The sequence below is a fragment of the Corvus moneduloides genome, chromosome 16, assembly GCF_009650955.1.
Source record: "Corvus moneduloides isolate bCorMon1 chromosome 16, bCorMon1.pri, whole genome shotgun sequence".
In the NCBI taxonomy this organism is placed as follows: Eukaryota; Metazoa; Chordata; class Aves; order Passeriformes; family Corvidae; genus Corvus; species Corvus moneduloides.
Window position 1 is genome coordinate 17,727,147 of NC_045491.1, and position 18,327 is coordinate 17,745,473.

General features: G+C 47.9%; 2 protein-coding genes across 33 annotated transcripts in view; one reads left to right on the top strand and one right to left on the bottom strand.

Moving 5' to 3' along the window:
* MAPK8IP3 (mitogen-activated protein kinase 8 interacting protein 3) overlaps positions 1–13,550 on the top strand; it is a 73,363-nt gene extending 59,813 nt beyond the window's left edge. For 29 of the 32 annotated variants that reach the window (XM_032125439.1, XM_032125440.1, XM_032125443.1 and 26 more), the window contains 12 exons: positions 368–553; positions 1,165–1,348; positions 2,125–2,244; positions 2,512–2,592; positions 3,286–3,353; positions 4,459–4,607; positions 5,830–6,001; positions 6,102–6,215; positions 7,445–7,483; positions 9,050–9,229; positions 9,486–9,629; positions 10,662–13,550. In XM_032125439.1, coding sequence (XP_031981330.1) covers positions 368–553; positions 1,165–1,348; positions 2,125–2,244; positions 2,512–2,592; positions 3,286–3,353; positions 4,459–4,607; positions 5,830–6,001; positions 6,102–6,215; positions 7,445–7,483; positions 9,050–9,229; positions 9,486–9,629; positions 10,662–10,783 — 1,559 coding nt within the window. In that variant the 3' untranslated portion in view covers positions 10,784–13,550. The remainder of the gene's footprint in view (positions 1–367; positions 554–1,164; positions 1,349–2,124; positions 2,245–2,511; positions 2,593–3,285; positions 3,354–4,458; positions 4,608–5,829; positions 6,002–6,101; positions 6,216–7,444; positions 7,484–9,049; positions 9,230–9,485; positions 9,630–10,661) is intronic. The other 3 variants (XM_032125452.1, XM_032125472.1, XM_032125470.1) reach the window with 1 other exon arrangement.
* Positions 13,551–15,820: 2,270 nt separating this feature from the next.
* MRPS34 (mitochondrial ribosomal protein S34) lies at positions 15,821–18,260 on the bottom strand. The gene is made up of 3 exons (XM_032125484.1): positions 17,853–18,260; positions 17,709–17,751; positions 15,821–16,856 (listed from the first exon to the last, which is right to left on the bottom strand). The coding sequence occupies exons 1-3, from the start codon at positions 18,168–18,170 to the stop codon at positions 16,579–16,581; spliced, it is 639 nt and encodes a 212-aa protein (XP_031981375.1). The 5' UTR covers positions 18,171–18,260; the 3' UTR covers positions 15,821–16,578.
* Positions 18,261–18,327: the final 67 nt, after the last annotated feature.

The following is an 18,327-nucleotide window of genomic DNA, read 5'->3' on the forward strand; positions in this document are numbered from 1 at the left end:
TCTTGTGTTCTGTCATTGTTCCCCAAAATCATAACCCGGATCTTGCCTTCCTGTAGGACCTTTCTGTGGAGATTCCTCCCTGTTCAGGGTTCAGTAAGTCATTCATTTGGTACACAAACAGTGTTTTTTGGAAGCAGGAGTGAGCCTTGTCTGGTGTGGAAGGGCTGTGTACCTGCCTTGGATACTGATACTAGGGATGAGGGGATCTGCCATGGATCAGGCTGCTGATGGATGCTGTGGTGCCTCCGCAGGGTGGTGAACCCCAAGGATCAGAATCTCCCATCATTAGGGTGATCTCAGGAGTACAGCTACATTAACTTAGCAGTGACTGCTTGATTTATGCGAGTACCTGTTCTTTTATCTTCAGCGGCCAGTGAGAGTGACTATCCCCCAGGCGAGATCTTCCTGGAGGGGGATGTGAATCCCGAAGAGTCAGCTGGAGCAGATGGTGTCTTGGCAGGGATCACGCTGGTGGGCTGTGCAACCCGCTGCAACGTGCCACGAAGCAACTGTTCCTCGCGTGGGGACACACCTGTGCTGGACAAGGGACAGAGTGAGTTTTGGGATGTAAAACTTCGTGACATTTCAATTACAGCTAGTCCGGTACGAGCTCCTGGTGTTACAGCCACATCCTCCTGTCCTCAAGTTAAACACTTCAGAGGCCTCCAGAATTCTGTTTTTATGATACAGGAGTACCAAAGGCCCTTTTGATACATTTCTTCTTAGAGCCCTCCTTTTTTCTCTGATTCACATGCTGCAGCCTGGTTGCAGGAGTCATACAGGAGAGTATTCTGGGCAGATGAGATGTTTGCCCTGCTACAGGTGCTGCTGTTCTGATTGCTTTGTTCTCTGAGCCTTGGGAAGCCAATTAAGCTCACATGCAAATCATACTGCTGCCCTTGCTGACTCCATACTGCAGTAACAGCCATGGAGTCCTTCCAATGCTGTGCTGTGCTAGTCACAGATTAGGCCTCACCTTAAAATAGTGTCTGTTTCCCATCCAGGCAGAAGATGCTGGATGAGCTGCTGTGTCTGTGGCACAGGCTCAGGGCTTGATTGAGTTTGGCAAGGAAAGATAAAATAAAGAATTGACAGCCTGATGTCTAGATAGTTAACTCACCAACTCATTCTCCAGCATGTCTCACACTGTTCATTGTCCTCTAGGTGAGGTGGCTCCTGTCTGCAACGGGAAGATCAACCAGTCTCAGTCGACCGAGGAGGCAACAGAGGCTACAGAGGTACCAGAGAGCAGCGCTGGTGAGGCAGAGCCGATGCAGGCGCGGCCCGGGCCCCTCACCGAGCACGTGTTCACAGACCCTGTCCCAGCCCAGGCACCAAGGCAGAATGGGTAGGTGGGCTGGGGTCAGAGTAATGGTTCTGTTCTGTTACTAATCAGTTCTGTTTTCATAAGCTTTGTGATAAGAGAACCAGCCTGATCTTCTGATAAAGTGTCAGACTTCTATCCATTTTGTCCCCAAGGAGTATTACAGCTGGGATAATAGCGAGGCAAAAAATGAAATGAAAACAGACATGGCTCAGCCTACAACTGACTGAGTCAGCTGTTAAAATGCAAATATTTGACCTCTCACTATGAATTTAGACCTATGGTTAAGGCAGATCCTCCAAAGTATGTGTACACTTCATGTTCTTACTGAAGGAGCTTACTCATATGTGTGTAGAAATGATGATTGATTTATTCTAGTAGTACCTCCGATGTGCTGTAACAGTAACCAAGAAAGCATATTCACCGCTCAAAAGTTCTCGAGACAAACAAGGCTGATGTGATGGCCTTAAGAACAGGTGGAAGTCTTGGATACAGATTGTTCCTGAATGCCCATGTTGTTCTAAGTTGTTTCTGTTGAAGTTGGAAATGAACAGAGAAAATACTGTTTGTGTAATAGTCCTGCTAAACAGTTAGGGTCTGTAGATTTGAAGTACTTGTTGTTTGTAAGGGGAGGAGGAAGGAAATAGTGTAAATTGCAGATTTGCAGTTAAAAACTTATTGAAGAGCAAGAAGTGATTTGTGTCTTCAAGGGCCCATACCTGTCTGTGGCTGCCAGGCTAGGTGGGCATTCTGTGCACTGCTGCTGCTAAACCTCTAACATTGTTCTTTTGCCTCTTCAGGGAGAATGGGCAGCTGAAGATGGAGCCCAGCACAACACTGCCAGATCAGGAGTCAACCGGGGATGCTGGGACCTGCACCAGTGCCGCCCCCACCATGTGGCTGGGAGCTCAGAATGGCTGGTGTGTTCCCCTTGGGTTGGCAGAGCTCTGTGTCACCTCCCTGCTCTGGGCTCTATTTTTCATGTCCACACACCTTTTGTTCGCTGCTTGTTTCTGGAGAAGGTTTTCATTCCTCATTTCATTGCTCAGCTCACCGTAGTCTCAGGGATTTAACATCACTTTCTTACCTCACCTCCACCTTTCCTACCAGAAGAGAAGACTCAAGCCTGGGCAGGCTGAAGGTGTGGGCCCTGCTGCTAACCCTCCCCAATTTGTTCTCTCTCACAGGCTTTACGTGCACTCAGCTGTGTCCAACTGGAAGAAGTGTCTGCACTCAATAAAGCTGAAGGACTCTGTGCTGAGCCTGGTGTAAGTGTGTGTTCCAAGGGTCCTGGAGGAGAAGGTTTGGGGCTTAAGTGATGCTTTGGAGTGGGTTAGCAGCTCTTTCTCACAGACTTACAGAATCACAGAATACTTTGGGTTGGAATGGACCTTAAAGATCCTCTTGTTTCAACCCCCTGCCATGGGTAGGGATACCTTCCACTATCCCAGGTTGCTCCAAGCCCCATCCATATTCCCAGCCTTGAGCACTTCCAAGGATGTGGCAGCCACAATTTTTTGTTTCCTTTCCGAAGTGCATTGTTTTGTGAGAGAAGTTTCTGAAGGTTTTTAAAAGTTATGGGAAAGCCTCATACCAACCGTTTTCCTGCTCAGTTGCAGTCCTGACCCAATTCAGTGAATACATGACTAGCAATATCAGGAGAAAGTAAGTGGGGAGGAGAAAGGCAAAATTTCACTGAGGGGTAAATTAGGGGGAATTAGTTGAGATTGATGGTGTTTGTATTGTGAAGGAGAAGAATTTCCTCAACAGAAAATTTACAGATGTGATGATCTTACTGCAGTAAGGTAAGAGGCGTGACCTCTTGCAGGATGTTCCTGCAATGCTAAACTGACTGGGAATTGTGGAGACTACATAAAGATGGTGTGTGTGGATGGCAGGAAGAGTTTTTTAGTCCCTCACTTCTTTGGAGTTTTTATGTATTTACTATTCTGTTATTTCAGGCATGTGAAAGGGAGGGTCCTGGTTGCTCTGGCAGATGGAACACTAGCCATATTCCATCGGGGAGAAGGTAAGACTCAATGTAATAGAGAAAACAAAACTTGGCTAAAAGTGTAGCAGTGGATTAAACACTACCGAGGTGAGAAAGGAAGTTGCTGGCTGCTGGAGTACAAACCCCGAGTTAAAACATAGCTATTATACACTAATCGCTATCCTAAACCATCTCAGGTGTACTCTAACACCACTTCCTGAGCTTTTCTGAACAAAAATGTGTGTAGTTGCTGTGTAGCACATGTGGAGTAAACGTGACACTTTTAGGTCATGTTTTATGCTGTGCAGTTGTTTGAGGTACACTTAGTAAATTCAGTTTCTGGTCCTCTTCACTGCTGTGGGTTTTGTTTCCCTGTGGCTTGAGCAGTTTCTTATCTGTGTTCACACCTGACAGCACATGGGGAATTAGCTAACTGTGACAAATGTTGGCATATGAAGAACTTAGTTATTCATTGAGTAGCAGTTCATTCAGCAAGCAGAAAGATAGAGATTTCTGGGCTTGTGCAATTCAAGTTTTGGTTCAGCCTTTGTCATGAGCTCAAGCCTGACCACTGACACATCAAAATTGTTCCCATCAGAAATAAGATAAAGCTTCATGACATAGAGGCTTCCTGTCTGTGAAGGACACAATATCTGCCTGGTTAGTTAAAAATAAGAGTGAGAGAAGGGAGATCTGATTCCTTCTTCTGGATTTGACACTTTGGGGGAATTATGTTGTAGGTCTGTGTTGTGAGGAAGCCTCACCACAAGGACTGTATGGCCCATTTCCTTTCAAGTTTCTGCATAGTCTTGGTCAGCTGTCTTCCCTCTTCTCCCACTGGTTTTGTTGTACTTATTAGAGAAGCCTGTTCACTTCATTGCAATAAAAGATGTTTAAATTGGCCTGATTTGAGCACTGTCAGGCACCAAACTAAACTTTATCTAAACTAAACATTACGTATTTCATAAGTGTAAGGCTGTGCCTGAAGCAGGAGCCATGAGAAGGTCACAGACATAAGCAAACTGAGCATTTGAGTATCAGCTAAGCCTGTATACCCAGATATATAGAGAAAGGTAGAGGATTCTGTTGTATGCTCACATGTCATGGAGGAGATACATCTTTCCACACTTGTTTTTCACCTCAGATGGTCAGTGGGATCTCAGTAATTACCACCTGATGGATCTTGGCCACACTCACCACTCCATCCGCTGCATGGCTGTGGTCTATGATAGAGTCTGGTGTGGCTACAAGAACAAAATCCATGTTATCCAGCCGAAGACAATGCAGATTGAGGTAAGAGAGCACATGCATGTCTGTGCATGCACACACTTGTGTTGGATTTATTCTTACAGCTGTTCTCTGCTGCAGTGTGTGAAATTCAGAACCTTTGGGTTGTCATTGCTGACTGCAAGACCAAGACTGTCAGTCTGGGTTATGTTATGATCTAATCTGCCAGGGGATATTTATTCCTTCCTCCCTTTGCAGAGCATAATTCTATCAGTAAGTCTAAACTGACAATTTTCTTTGCCTTTACTAGGGAGTCTATGAGACCATGTACTGTCCAAACATAGGTGTTTGCTTTACAGTGACTCTTCACTTACAATCTGAGGCTTCTCCATCTGTAGGCATTATGGCACAAAGGAACAGTACAGTTAGCAAGCCCCTGGGATTCCACTAAGGAAATAACAATCTTTAGAGCCTTTTGGGTGAAAATCTGTACAGTGGTGTTGGCACAAATCTGAGAGTGCTTGAAATAATTCTAATTGAGGAGAAAAGAAGTGCTGGATCTGAAGTTCACATTAGTGAGCCAAAGCAGTTTGATCTTTGGAATTTATCCTGGAGTTGTGTGTTTTCCTTTTCTACCAAGTACACTGAAAGCTCTTGGCTTCTAAATGTTCTTGCTCCTGAAGTGGTCTGAAAAGACCATCAACTCTGCAAAGCTGCCATGCAGCTGCTCAAGCAAAGGATTGTGTACAGTAGTGAACTGCTGGGGTCAGCTGGCATTAACACAGCTTCTCCAAGATCTTTGGAACCCAAACAAGGGATCTCAGTTGAGGAAAATGGAGTGTATGTACATATGGAGTATAGATAATGGCAAACCTTCTGTGAGCTCATGTTGGTTTATTACTGCAGGCCTGGGCCCTAGGGTGTATCACCGTGTCCCGCAGCCATAGGGAGGAGGAGGAGAGAAGATCCAGCAGGCAGGAATTGTGCAGCAAGATTGATTTATTTAATTATTTTACAAACCTTTTATAGACTTTTTTCTTCATAGTCTAATTGGACAAAGGATCAGCCCCCACCTTGGGGTGATTGGCTAAAATCCTAAAAACATCCATTGTCAAAATATTTTTCTACTATACCATAAACAAGACTTTTCAAGGTTGCAGGTGGCTTGGTCGTTTCCATACTCTGCTACCTCTTCTGTGAGAGAGAAAAGTCTCTCACGGACTTAGAAAATAGCAAGAAAATCCTCGCTAGCAGCATTTTTGTATCTACATTGGTTCACCTATTTCAGAAATCCTTTGATGCCCATCCTCGTCGGGAGAGCCAGGTGCGACAGCTGGCATGGATTGGAGATGGAGTGTGGGTTTCCATCCGCCTGGACTCCACGCTGAGGCTCTACCATGCCCACAGCCATCAACATCTGCAGGATGTCGACATTGAGCCTTACGTCAGCAAGATGCTCGGTGAGGGTCTGTTGCTCACTGAGCTCAAGGCAGAATTTGCCCAAAGCAGACCTTGCCCAAGGTCATCACTGACTCCCCAACTCTCATTCATGCTTCCTAGGCACTGGAAAGCTGGGCTTCTCTTTCGTGCGGATCACGGCCCTGCTCATCGCTGGCAACCGCCTTTGGGTGGGCACCGGGAACGGTGTTGTCATCTCCATTCCCCTGACTGAGAGTAAGTGACATTTATTGAAAGTACTCCTGCGTCCCCCCTAAAAAAAAGAAGCTTTTAGGTGTTATTTGTGCAGCATGGCAGGTGGCTCAGGTAGGCTAATGCCTTCCTGACATTTGACACCCTTTGATCATAGCCATGTTCAGGGTGAAAAGCCCAGAGTGTGAGCAGCCCTGGACCTTGACAGAGCAGAGTGATGTGAACTGATTCTGTAGCTACTGTGAAACAGGAGAAACAAAGTTTTGGGAATTGTAGTAAGTCTTCAAAAGGAGGCCACGGGGTGAGAAGTCATCAGGAAGATCTCCCTGGAAATTTCATTTTGGCATAGTCATCTAAATGTCTCCATAACAGTATTTTCCAGAAACTGATCTTAGAAAAGCTCTATTTACTCAGATTAGGGCTCAGCTTTATCAGTCAAGTAGAAATAGGTATCCTACACCAAATCCAGCCTGGTGAGGGGACCCAGCAATAAGAGTAAATAGTTGAATCTCTGGAGCTGCAAGTTTAGTTGAAGCTCTTACTAGTCCTGTTCTGTACCTCTGCCCATCAGCATCTTATTTTGAAGAGTCTTATCCAGATCACCATGGGGAAGTAGGATTTGAGGCTGATTGCAATTGCTTTCAACAGAAAGCAGCCAAATGTATGTTTTTTCACCAATGCTCACAGGAAAGCTGAGAAACAAACACCTCTTGTATAAAAGAAGCAAACCTCTTGTAATCCTCCTGGAAGTCAGGCTTGGAATGGTCTCCTCTAAGGGCAGTGAAGCTGGATGTGCCTGGGGCTGACACCAGGAAGGCAGTGAGACAGTTCTCTTCATAGATTGCAATTTTGGTCTTGTTTCTGAGTTCCTTTCTGAAGCCCATTCTGTCTTACGGCTGCTGTCCTTGTTCTGAGTTAAACTTTTTCCCTGCTGTAAACCAATTGCTTTATCTTTCTGCGTTCCTGTAAAAAATGTGGTAAGCAAGAAAATCTCACTAAAAATGTAGCAGTGGATCCTTGTGACATGGTCCCTCTCCCACCTCAGATACCTCATCTGTCCCTGTAAGATAAGAGCAAAGTGAGCAAGAACAGTATTAGTACAAACTCATAGGAGCTTCTGTTGTGGTTTCTCTAGGTTTTATACTATTTTTGTTGCCCCCAAATTATCTCCCAGTAATCACCTTTTTCTTCTCTCCCATCCTGCCCATCACTTCCTGTGCCCCTCTGTGTTCCCACTCCCCGCCTGTGCCTAGCTGTAGTCCTCCACCGCGGCCAACTCCTTGGGCTCCGGGGTAAGTCCACTGCCTCCCCTCCACAGCTGTCGTTCCTTTTGCACCCATCTCCCGCCCTTCCATTCTGCCATTCAACTTCTCTCCATCCATTTTTCCTCATCACTCTTCTGTTTTAAGTTGCGTTAGAGAAAAGCAACCAGAGACAATCATGTAAATATTCTCATTTCCCATGGCTCTGAACAATTTTTTCCATCTTTTTGTTGATCCCTCTGGTTTTTTGTGTTAAGAGTAATTATTCTTCGACAGTGGTTTCCTTACTATGGTAGGCCAGTTTGAGATGGGGACTGGAGAGGTTCATTCGTCAGAAGCAGAAAGCAGGAGCAGAGTGTTCTTCCAAGGTCTCCTTTGGTTTTCCAAGGATGCTACTTTCATCAGTTTCAGGCCAATGGCAGGTGGTGCTGTGGTACCTGCCACCTGTAAGTCATCAGACAAGATGTTGAACCCAAGGGGACTTGATAAGCATGAAGAATTGCTTAAGTTTGTGCCAGTTAAGGCAGGGTCTGAGTTCAAATTCATGCTTTTCCAGTGTCAGAAATTAGAGGGGCTTTTTTCTCACTCAAAGACATTCACGTGGCTGTACAGATGCATTATCAACACGTCTCCTTCTTTTAAAGTATCTGATATTAATTGCAGTAAAAAAGCCAGATACTATACACACACTGACTCTTGATTCTTCCATCAAAGTATTTGTACCTGTCCCACCATCCTGGCCTGAACCTGATAGGGAAAAGTTTCTTTTGTCCAAGTCATGTAACTGAAATTCAGCCCAAGTTAAACCACAGAACTAGAGATAATTAATGAAGCAATCAACCTCTCTCACAGAAAAGTGAAAGCTGCCTGGTTTAATATTGTTCCTGTTGTACTGATGTGGGTGTGTGCAGAAGGAAAGCATCTCCCACCCTGAGCTTGGAGCACTGGTCTCTGTTGCTTGGTGAGTGGAAACTGTCACATTCTCGGAGCCTGGTCATGAAGGATGCAGGCCCCTGAGCCCTCCTTGGAAGCTGTGGATGGTGAACATCTGAAAGATGTTCATTGCTGGAGTAGCTGACAATCTGGTGTCATGGTTAAATCAAGAAATGAGGAAGGATCTCACTCCACTTCTGTGATGGCTTTGAGTGGGCTGAGAGGCTTCACCACACCCAGAGACTGCTTTCAGCAGCATGTGTGCTCATGACTGGGCATGAGCAAAGGACTTGACTTGGAAATTGAGCAACGTCACTAATCCAGAGCAGTTATTCTCCTCCAGGTGCCCTCTGGGGACAGTGGACACTTTGGGTACCCCGTCAGCTACGAAAGATCAAGGTTGATCCTAGGACAGCAGGTTATTTCTGGAGGCTGGACAGAATCACTGCTGGTGACACCAGTCTAGCTTGCCTCAGTCTGAAAGAGAGGGACTGTGTAATCTGGTGTGTTCTCCTCCATCACATCACTCATACAAGACCTTTAAAGAGACCTGCACCTTTAAAGGTTTTCCTTCACGGCTCATGAGTTTTCTCTTTGACTGAGTCCCTTCTGTAAAGGGGACTCAAAGCTATCACTGATGGTGTTCCTGCTCCCTGTCCCCAGCCAACAAGACTTCACCAACCTCTGGAGAGGGCAGTCGCTCCGGTGGGGTCATCCACGTGTATGGCGATGACAACAGTGACAAATCTGCCAGCAGCTTCATTCCCTACTGCTCCATGGCTCAGGCACAACTCTGCTTCCATGGCCACCGTGATGCTGTCAAGTTCTTCGTCTCTGTGCCTGGTAAGGATGTGCACAGCCCTCCCTCTGCAGGGGCTTGTGCCTCCATCCCTTTTGTAGTAGGGGCTGGAGCTGGTCTGTAGCAGACTAGGGTCCAGGCCATGGCTGGCACTTCCTGTGGTTTACACATCTGTGTTTAAACTGGAGTGACGGTCAGATTTGACTAGCAGAAGGAATTGGTCTGCCCAATGTGTTAGTGTGCGTGTGAACTGTGTTGGGGCTGAGCAGAGGCACCGACAGCACTTCTGTCCTCTCCCAGGCAATGTCCTTGCAACCCTGAATGGGAGTGTGTTGGACAGCCCTTCGGAGAACCCCAGCACAGCAGCCACTGAGACTGAGGGTCAGAAGCTAAAGAATGTCCTGGTGCTGAGTGGAGGAGAAGGGTACATCGATTTCCGGATTGGTGAGTGCCCTTGGTGGGGGACATCTGGAAAGGTAGCAGGTGCATAGCTGTGGTCATGGAGTGAGGCATCACTGTTGGTGGGGAGCCAAAGCAGAAAAACCCTGCACTGTTTCTCCTGCGTCAGGCTGTGAGGGCTGATACGGATTTTCCTTGCATAGCACAAGGCTGTCAACCTGTGCCCTGTGGCTGCAGTGCCACACGACTGTATTGATGCCTACAAAATCGAGAAACAAAACAACACACTTTCAAGACAATATTAATATAGGAAGTATTATACAAGCAGGTCTTTAGTTGGAGGCCTCCAGGTGCAATATACGCATGTGATACAGGACTTCTACGTTTTTATAAGTTTAATAAATTAGCATATTTAACAAATACTGTCCAATTAGAAGAGCAGTTGGTTAGGTAATTTTCCCCGGGTTCTGCCCCACTAGAGTTGGTCCAAGAGCTCTGCCCCACATTTATTATGTTTATGATACATGGTAAAAAGCAAGATATCCTTGGTTGACTAAAGAGGCAAGACTAAATAGTATTTCAGGAATGTGTTAGAAGGTTAGCTTGTTATTGTTCTAAAATGTAGGGGGAAAGGGTAGGAAAAGTACGGGGAGTTACAGCCATGCATTAGCAATCTACAAAGCTACAATTATTTGAAAAATACCATAAAACAGCATCAGTATGAATGGCTCTGGAAAGAACAAACCCATCTGTGCCACTGGTTCCAAACATTGCTGCCCCACTATGATCACCCATGGTGCTGTTGAAGGTGCTCTGTGTGTAAAAATCGGCTTCCCTGAAAGGAAGGGTGATCTTTGCTGCTGCTGGAGCTGGTTTGTCCCATCCATGTAGTCCAGTTTCAGAAAAAAGTGGTATTGCTCTAAATGTTCTCCAGGCACAGAGAAAGATCTCAGCTCAGTGTCTGTTATCAGACTGCTGGGACTCTAAAAGGTGTATTGGCCTCTTTGGAGTATTCCAGAGCAGCGCACTATGGCATTTTCTTTCCTGCCACTTTCACTATCTGTTTTCTCTCTTCAGGGGATGGGGAAGATGATGAGACAGAAGAGAATGCAGGAGATGCCACCCAGGTGAAGCCAGTACTTTCCAAGGCTGAACGCAGCCACATTATTGTGTGGCAGGTATCATACATCCCTGAGTGAGAATTCCTCTTTTCCCATAATAAGTGTCCCTCCTCCCGCCTGAATGCCAAGATGTACATACAGAACGCCTGCATTATAACTCCTGCTGGAAACTGACCCTGGACAACTGCAACGGCTCCTGCCTTGGACTGTGACCCCCTTGAACCTCTGAACTTGCAGCTTTCATCTTGGGCCCGTATGCTTTTGGCGTGGTTAGATTCTTGTTCTGCTCTGGAACTGGCGTCTACAAGGAGAGAAATGGCAGTACATCATGAAGTGAGCTTGGAGCCAGAACTGTGCAAAACCTTTGCCCACTGTCAGGAGGGACAGCTGGAGGGGGGTGGCTCAGGTTCTTGGGCAGGTTGCCTCACTCCCACCTGCATGAGAAAGAAGTGTGTCCCCAGGCATTCCCTGCGAAAGCAGTGATGGTGAATCACTTCTGCAGCACCCCAGCAGAAATCCCTTCTAGTTCACCAGTAGACTCCTCATCTTACCCTTATTCACCCTTAAGCACAGAATAACATCCTCTGGACTTAGAGCAACCAAGGGTCCAAGGAACCCTCCAAGGAGCATCATGGTTTTGGCAGCACTTCTGCTGTGGGGCTGGAGAAGGCAACAGCACCCTTACAGAGGGGATCACGTCCTCCATCTTTGCAGGGAGAAAGTCCCTTCTGCTGCTGCTGCCTCAGCAGTCATGTGCTGGCTGCCTGTGTGTGTCCCAAGAGGATTGTGTGGTGGGCTCAGATGGGAGATGGGTGTTTGACTGTAAAGGCCAAACAGCCATAGTAGCAAAGAGGTACTGGAACTTTGCTTTTTTAAGACCAGAAAAGGCAATATTTTTAACCCTCCCTTCCAAAAATGCCAGACAGTAAAGAACTCCTGAGATCATTCTGAAAGGTGGTTATCTCTGCATTGCATTTGGTGGCTTTTAAAACACAGGCAAGGGCAGATGGTGTTGATCTGCTCTGAGTTCTGCACTAACACATTGAAATTGCCTTATCTCAAGGCTGTGTCTCTTTTCCAGGACCTGCTGGAAGGAGATCTCTTTTCACAAAGACTTGGAAAACAGAGACTTGGCAGTTGGTTAGGAAAGACTGTACAGGTGCATTCAAGGCTATGTCTCACCTGATGTCACACAGAAAAAGGAATTGAGGCTAGATTCCTGACATCTTTTACCTAACATCACAGGCACTGACTGTGCTAGTAAGGAGTTTGAAAAGCTGCAAATTTCTGACTCCTGGAAAAAATGGACAGCCCCCAAGAAAAGCGGTGATAGCCCCTTCTGTCTAAGCAATGCTGAGTGATTACAGATGTGCATCCTGCTTACAAAAGAAGCACTAGAAAATGGGGCCAGGGAGAGTGGTTTTGAGCTCAAGATGCAGAATATGGAAGTTCCGGGTTTAGAGGCAATGGTGTGTTCCCCTTTCTGACACTGTCCCACAAGGACAAAATCTGTGTTCCTTGAACGCTCTTTTCTGGGTGTGCAGGACTAGGGCAAGTTGCATTTGTTAGAGATGAATTTGGAAGCTCCTGGTGGTCATATTGTTTCTTCCCTGACCTGTGCAGCACTCCAGGGTTCACAGAGATGTCTTTATGGCAGTATGGGGACAGCTGGGCAATCCTCCATCTCCTGGAAAGCTCGCTGCTGTGTCCTGTGCTTGCTGCCATGGACCAGGCTTGCAGGTCCTGGTGTGCTGCAGGGATGCCATATTCCCAGGGGATGCTCTAACATGTGGCATCTCTCCTGACACAGCAGCACCGAAGCCATTTTTGTATCCACAGTTCAGGAAAGGCTGGGGTATACATTTCCCCTGCAAGAAGGCAAGAGACCTCTTTGGTGAACAGAGGCCTCAGCCAGCCACAGTGGTGCCCATGCTGCGTGTGAGCAGTGCTGGTGACACACACCCACCACACCACTCCTCCCCAAGGCAGGAATCCAGCTAGAGGGCATCTTCCAGATATCTGTGTACTGGGCTCTGCGTCTGGCACGAGGTTAAGGGATACTTGGAGCCACCACCTGCATGTTGGGGGACCTTTCACCAGGAACATTTCACTGGGGCACTGCTGACTGTGCCAGGCTTCTCATTCACTTTCGCCATATGCTTTCTGCTAGGAAGACCTCTTTCGATCCCAACACAGAGTGCATTGAAGTTAACAATATAACATCTAGAGCACAGATTCCACTGTCGTGTAGTAGTTCATCAGTTAGGGCCAGGCAAACTTCAGAATTTGGGCTAGTTGAAGGGGAAAAAAAAAAGCCCTGTTAGGGTTCAGTTCCTTAGCTCTGTCTTTCATAGGAAAGTCAGAATTGCAACATTTGTACCGCTGACTGTTCTGTATCTGGTTTGAGCAGTTGAAGGGACAGCACTTGGTCTCCTGTTACCCACTGGGCCCTAACAATACGAGGAAATCTCCCATCAGGTTCCTTTCCAGCTCAATGCCATGTTTTCCTCCAAGAGAAGCACATGGCCCAGAGGGGCAGCTGCAGGGGGGAGACCCAGCCTCTGCTGATAGCTCCTGTGGCCTTGGGTGGCTGCGGGGCATCAAGGTGTGAACTGACTGGCTTCAGTACGCTTCTCTGTCATATCTCCACTGTGATGTATGTAAAGTATCTTGTATGTTACAAAAGGATTTTAAAAAGTGTCTTAAGGCCTGTAAACTCCGCTGTTTGGTCTGAAGATGGCATTCTGTAAAGAGCCTGCTGTATGAATACGTTCCCATGCTTTGTCCCCTATGCTATCAACAACAAACCGTATCTGTTCTGTATGTAATAAACATGTTAACATCAGCTTGGGCAGCGCATTGTGTTCCTATGAAGGCACTGGGATTGCTGCTCAGTCTTTAACAGGACACTTGCAAGGGTGGGAATGCAGCTCAAGTGTTTTCTGTTGAGCAGTTCAGTGGCAAGAAATGAGATGTGGATGGTTCACAAGGCCGGAGCAGAAGGGGCTGGTCCAACAAGCCACAGTGCAATCTGTAGTTTGTACCAGCAGCAGAAATAAAAGGTGGAAATATAAGGTGAAACAACTTCAGAAATACAAGCTGGAGCAGAGAAGCATCCACCTGCTGGCTTGCTGCAACTTTAGTCAGGGTGGCCCTTTCAGGTGAACTTCCAGGGATAACACATCAGGTCAGTTTTCAACACTGTACAGGGTGGCACTTCACAGCCTCACAGGCATCGGTGACATCAGCATCATTGAACTGCAGGAAGCCCCTCAGTCCCAGCAGCACTTGAGACACCTTCATAGTTGTTTTGTAGAACTGCATTGGTTCAAGGGCTGGACATGGCAATGTGCAAGGGAACCATGTCCTTAGGAGAGGAGCATCTTCTGCCCCGAGCAGGGAGCCTTCTTAAGGCGAGTCACCTCCATGACCAACACACGCACTGTGGTGTGGCGCAGGCCAGGGTGTCGTACAACTGGCAGTGCCTCTGCAGTTAATGGAGGCACTTCAACAATGAGGTTTGGAAACATGCTAGGATCCATCCTGAACCCCTGGGGCTGCACCCTTCGATATGGCCAGGAGTGGTTTGAGCAGGGCCCTGGGTGAAGTACAGCCATGTCTGGTACCCACCAGGGTGGCTAAGGAAGCAGGTCACTGCTGACACTGCTGACAACAATTCCCCCATGTTGGTAAACGATCTGTGAGGTAACATACAAGTTTGGGAGGCCCATCAGAGCTCACAGCATGTTCTGGGCATGGAGTCCAACACATGGCAAACAGGCTGTGCAGCTTCCCAGAAGGGACCTTCACTATCAGGGCAAGGCTCCCAGGCTGCCCAGGGCTCTGTGAGAAGACACCCATTCCCCCAGGTGTTATAACTGTGAGCTCACCAGCAGGTCATAACTGTCCTGATCGGTGCCACCTAGACCTCCATCTGTACCCTTTCCTCCTATGTCCCAGGAGCCTCATTTAAGCACAGCCTGAGGTCTTCAACATGCCTGTAACCGTATCTGTCTCTAGCTGCTCCTGGATAGACCCCTTAGACCCAGGAGGCTGGATCTCGACTACAACATCTTCAGAGATCCTTCCTCACCCAAGTTGTTGGGTGAGTCTATGCCTTATCAAGTCTATCTGCTTTTGTGCCTGGCTTGGCTCCCTGGTATACCCTGGTCATGGGTCATTTCTTGCCTTTCTGGGACTGCTGGGGGATGCTGTGACCAGCACTTGGCTCTGCCCCCTGTGGTCAGACTCTGTGTGCCCCCTCAGGGAGACACTTCCTCTGCTCGAGCTTTGTTCAGATCCTGGCTGTGCAGGACAGAGGTCTAGACTGTTCTACCCATCCCATCACAACTACACCTCCCTCCCAATCTTCCTTCTTCTTGGTTTGTGTTCAGTAGTACCTCAATCACAGGAAGACAGAAGCTCAGCTCAATGCCCAGCAGTGGAGGCTATGGGAATCAGACAAACTACCTTCCAACCACAGCAGCTGCCATGGGAAGGCTCACAGCCTCAAACCATGCCTTTAACAACACTCCTGATTGTCCCTCTCCTGGATTCTCCCATTCCTTCTGCAGCCAGAGGAACTAGATCTGGCACATGCTCTGCAGTGCTCCTGCCACAACAAGGCAGGCTCAGTTCTTCCCAGACTCTGCTCCTTGTCGCAGGACCAGCTTTTAACTCAAAAGAAAAGCCTTCCTTCTTATCCCATAGCATCTTAATCCTTCAGGGGCCGCTGGTGAGGAACCCTATGGAAATACAGGTAGCCAATGTCAATCTGTGTGCTCCTGCCTGATGATAGCCATTTCCTGCTGGCTGGGGCCACATGTTCCCAGCCTCATCCAGGCCACACACACTGGGTGGAACAGAGTCCAGTTTGTGCTCTCCCTCACTAAATCCCTTCAGGCTATTTGTGATTTCAGGATGCTGCAGTAAATGGAACACAACCTCCAACTACCTGCAGACACAGGAACTAAACAGTTACTTCGCAGGGAACTGATCAATAAAGCTGGACAGCTCTTGTGCTCCCTCCAACCACACCCAAACCAGACCCTCCAACAGCCTCTGACACAGCAGAAGCATCCGCAGCCACTGCAAGAGAAAAGATCAGAACTGTGCTCAGGAGCTGCATGTTTTAATGTTCACAACATGCTGCCCTGGAACAGGGGTCATTTACAGTTGGCTTCAAATGGTTAGAGCCAATCCCACCTCCTTTGCATCACCAGAACTAAAATAATTTCTCCTATCTCTTGACAGCCATCTTTGGGAGTAAGAGATGGATAGCTTTGGATTAGCTCAGTATTGAAGTCATGCTCCTCACTTCTTGTTCACTGCCTTCATATGCAAGTAATCCAGATCATTCTGCAGTGTTCAGAGAACTAGATGCTGTGCCTGAGCTAATGGCTCTGCATTTGGCCATCATGATGACCTCCAGGCATTGAAAAAAAATTAATGAGTTTTCTTAGAACTGTGCAGTAGAATTAAGAAAACATTTATTTCCATTTGCAGATACATTTTTTCACAGCTCTGTGAAATACTGTGATATTTGCAGTCATTTTTCTGTGATTCATGCAGGACCCCAGTTATGTAAAAAACATTATGCTCCAAAAAACTGCAGCTGGCTGACTGGAGCTGTGTATTTAGAGACTACCCAGGGAACCAAGAAGATTCCTCTGCTGACTGAAACCAAAGTTACGGAAAAAGAGTCTGAATGTATCTGCATCTTCCCTTTCAGATGACGTGACTGTACGGGGCTGAGGAGAAAGCTGGAAACATCCTACCACAATGGGCACAGAGGGGCTCTGTAAGACTCCTGTGCACTGGGCTTCTAACAGGCAGTGAGAGCACATGGGATGCTCAGGACACAGAACAAGTCTTTATACTGGTGTCCCTGTAGCTTTTTTCTTTGCCTGCTCTTGGGGAGAGGCCAGGACCGTCTCCAGATCAATAATTGGCTCTTCCATTATTGGTTTTCCCTCCTTCTGCCACTGTGCAAGGATCATGGCTCGGAGCAGTGGTGGGTATGGCAGGAACCGAACAGTCTCCTCAGGCACTGGGGTGAATTTCTTGAAGGCCTCCTCCTCGTGTTTGGGCACCATACGCCAGTCATGGTACATGGCTTTGTCAATCTCCTTCACCTCCTCTTCAGTTTTGCCTGGGAAAAGATGATGAACACCAGTGGGCAACACCATCACAAGCATCTGCCTCCAGGAAACACGGCAATTGTTGACTCTTTGGCACCCAAAATACTACAACAGGCAAGAGGAAACAGAGTTTTCAAGGGCGGGACAAATTATTCCCTGTTACACTATGGGATCTCACTTCAGTCCTTGAGAATCAAACCAGAAACAGGCTGGAAGGACAACAGGCAAGATGTTCCAGCCCTGTGGGTGACTCCCTCTCTTAATTTAAAGTTTTGCTTTCTCTTTCTCAAGTTCCATTTCCATGGCTAAGGAACATGAGTATTTTCTCCCTACACTGATCAAAGCTTCCCAGAAAACTAAGTGTTAAAAATGCTCAACAACTTAAAAACCTTCGAATGAGTACTACTTCAGTAATTCCAGTAAGGGAAAACTGTATACTTAATATAAAGCAGCTCTAAAAAGGAAAATTCACTCATGCAACTCCAATCATTAATTTAAAATTCCAGTAACACAACCTACTTGCCATTGCACTTTTTCCTTTTTAGTGACAATTTTAGTTGGAATTACCCTCTTGCTCTGTCTTGCTTTGAAAATCTCAGAATACTCTGTCAGCTCATCTAACACGCTTTTAGTGCTGCTGTTCCCCAAGGTCATACTGCACTGGCTCTCCCACAGTATTCCTTGGAAATATATTCTGAAGGGGCTAGATCATAGCTTTAGAAACGCGGGGAACTTCTTTTCCCATTAGAAGATCTGAGAAAAACAAATTTCCCAGGCAGGGAGGCCGCGGTTTCCTTGCCACCCTCACGCACCCGGTGCTCTCTAGCCCTGCTCCCATGTGTGGGAAAACGAGCCGGTTTTACCTCTGAAGGTCAGGTAGCCCCAGGCTCTTCCATGGTCCATGTTCTGCAAAGAAAAGAGGAACCTGTTGAGGGTGGGTCGCGGCGGGGCGGCGGGCGGCAGCCCCGCAGGGCGCGGCGGGGCGGCGGGCGGGACGGGGCAGGTACCTCGGCCGTGTAGTCCGCCTTCACCTTGGTGATGACCCAGTAGCAGGGCTCGTCGTGCGCCCACAGCCAGGACTTGCGGGTGACGGTGCGGCCGACGCCGAAGCGCGGCAGGCGGCAGAGCAGCGCCAACAGGCGGTTCTCGTTCCGCACGTCCTCCCAGGCCCGCACCGGCAGCCGTTTCTGGGTCAGGGGCCGCCGCATGGTCTCACAGTCCACGGCGAAGCGCTGAGAGTCCCGCGGCCGATCCTTCAGCGCCCGGTACTCGCGGATCTTCTTGGCCATGGCGGCGATGGGCCGGTGCAGCTTCTTGCGGGTCATGGCGGCGGCCGAGGGCCCGGAGCCGAGCGGACCCGAGCACCGCACCGGCAGCCGCTCCTCCCGCCTCTCCCGGAAGCCGCGCCGGGCCCCGCGGAAGTCACCCCGCCCGTCCCCAGCCGCAGCGTTCCGCGTGGCCGCTGCCCGCCGTGGGAGCTCT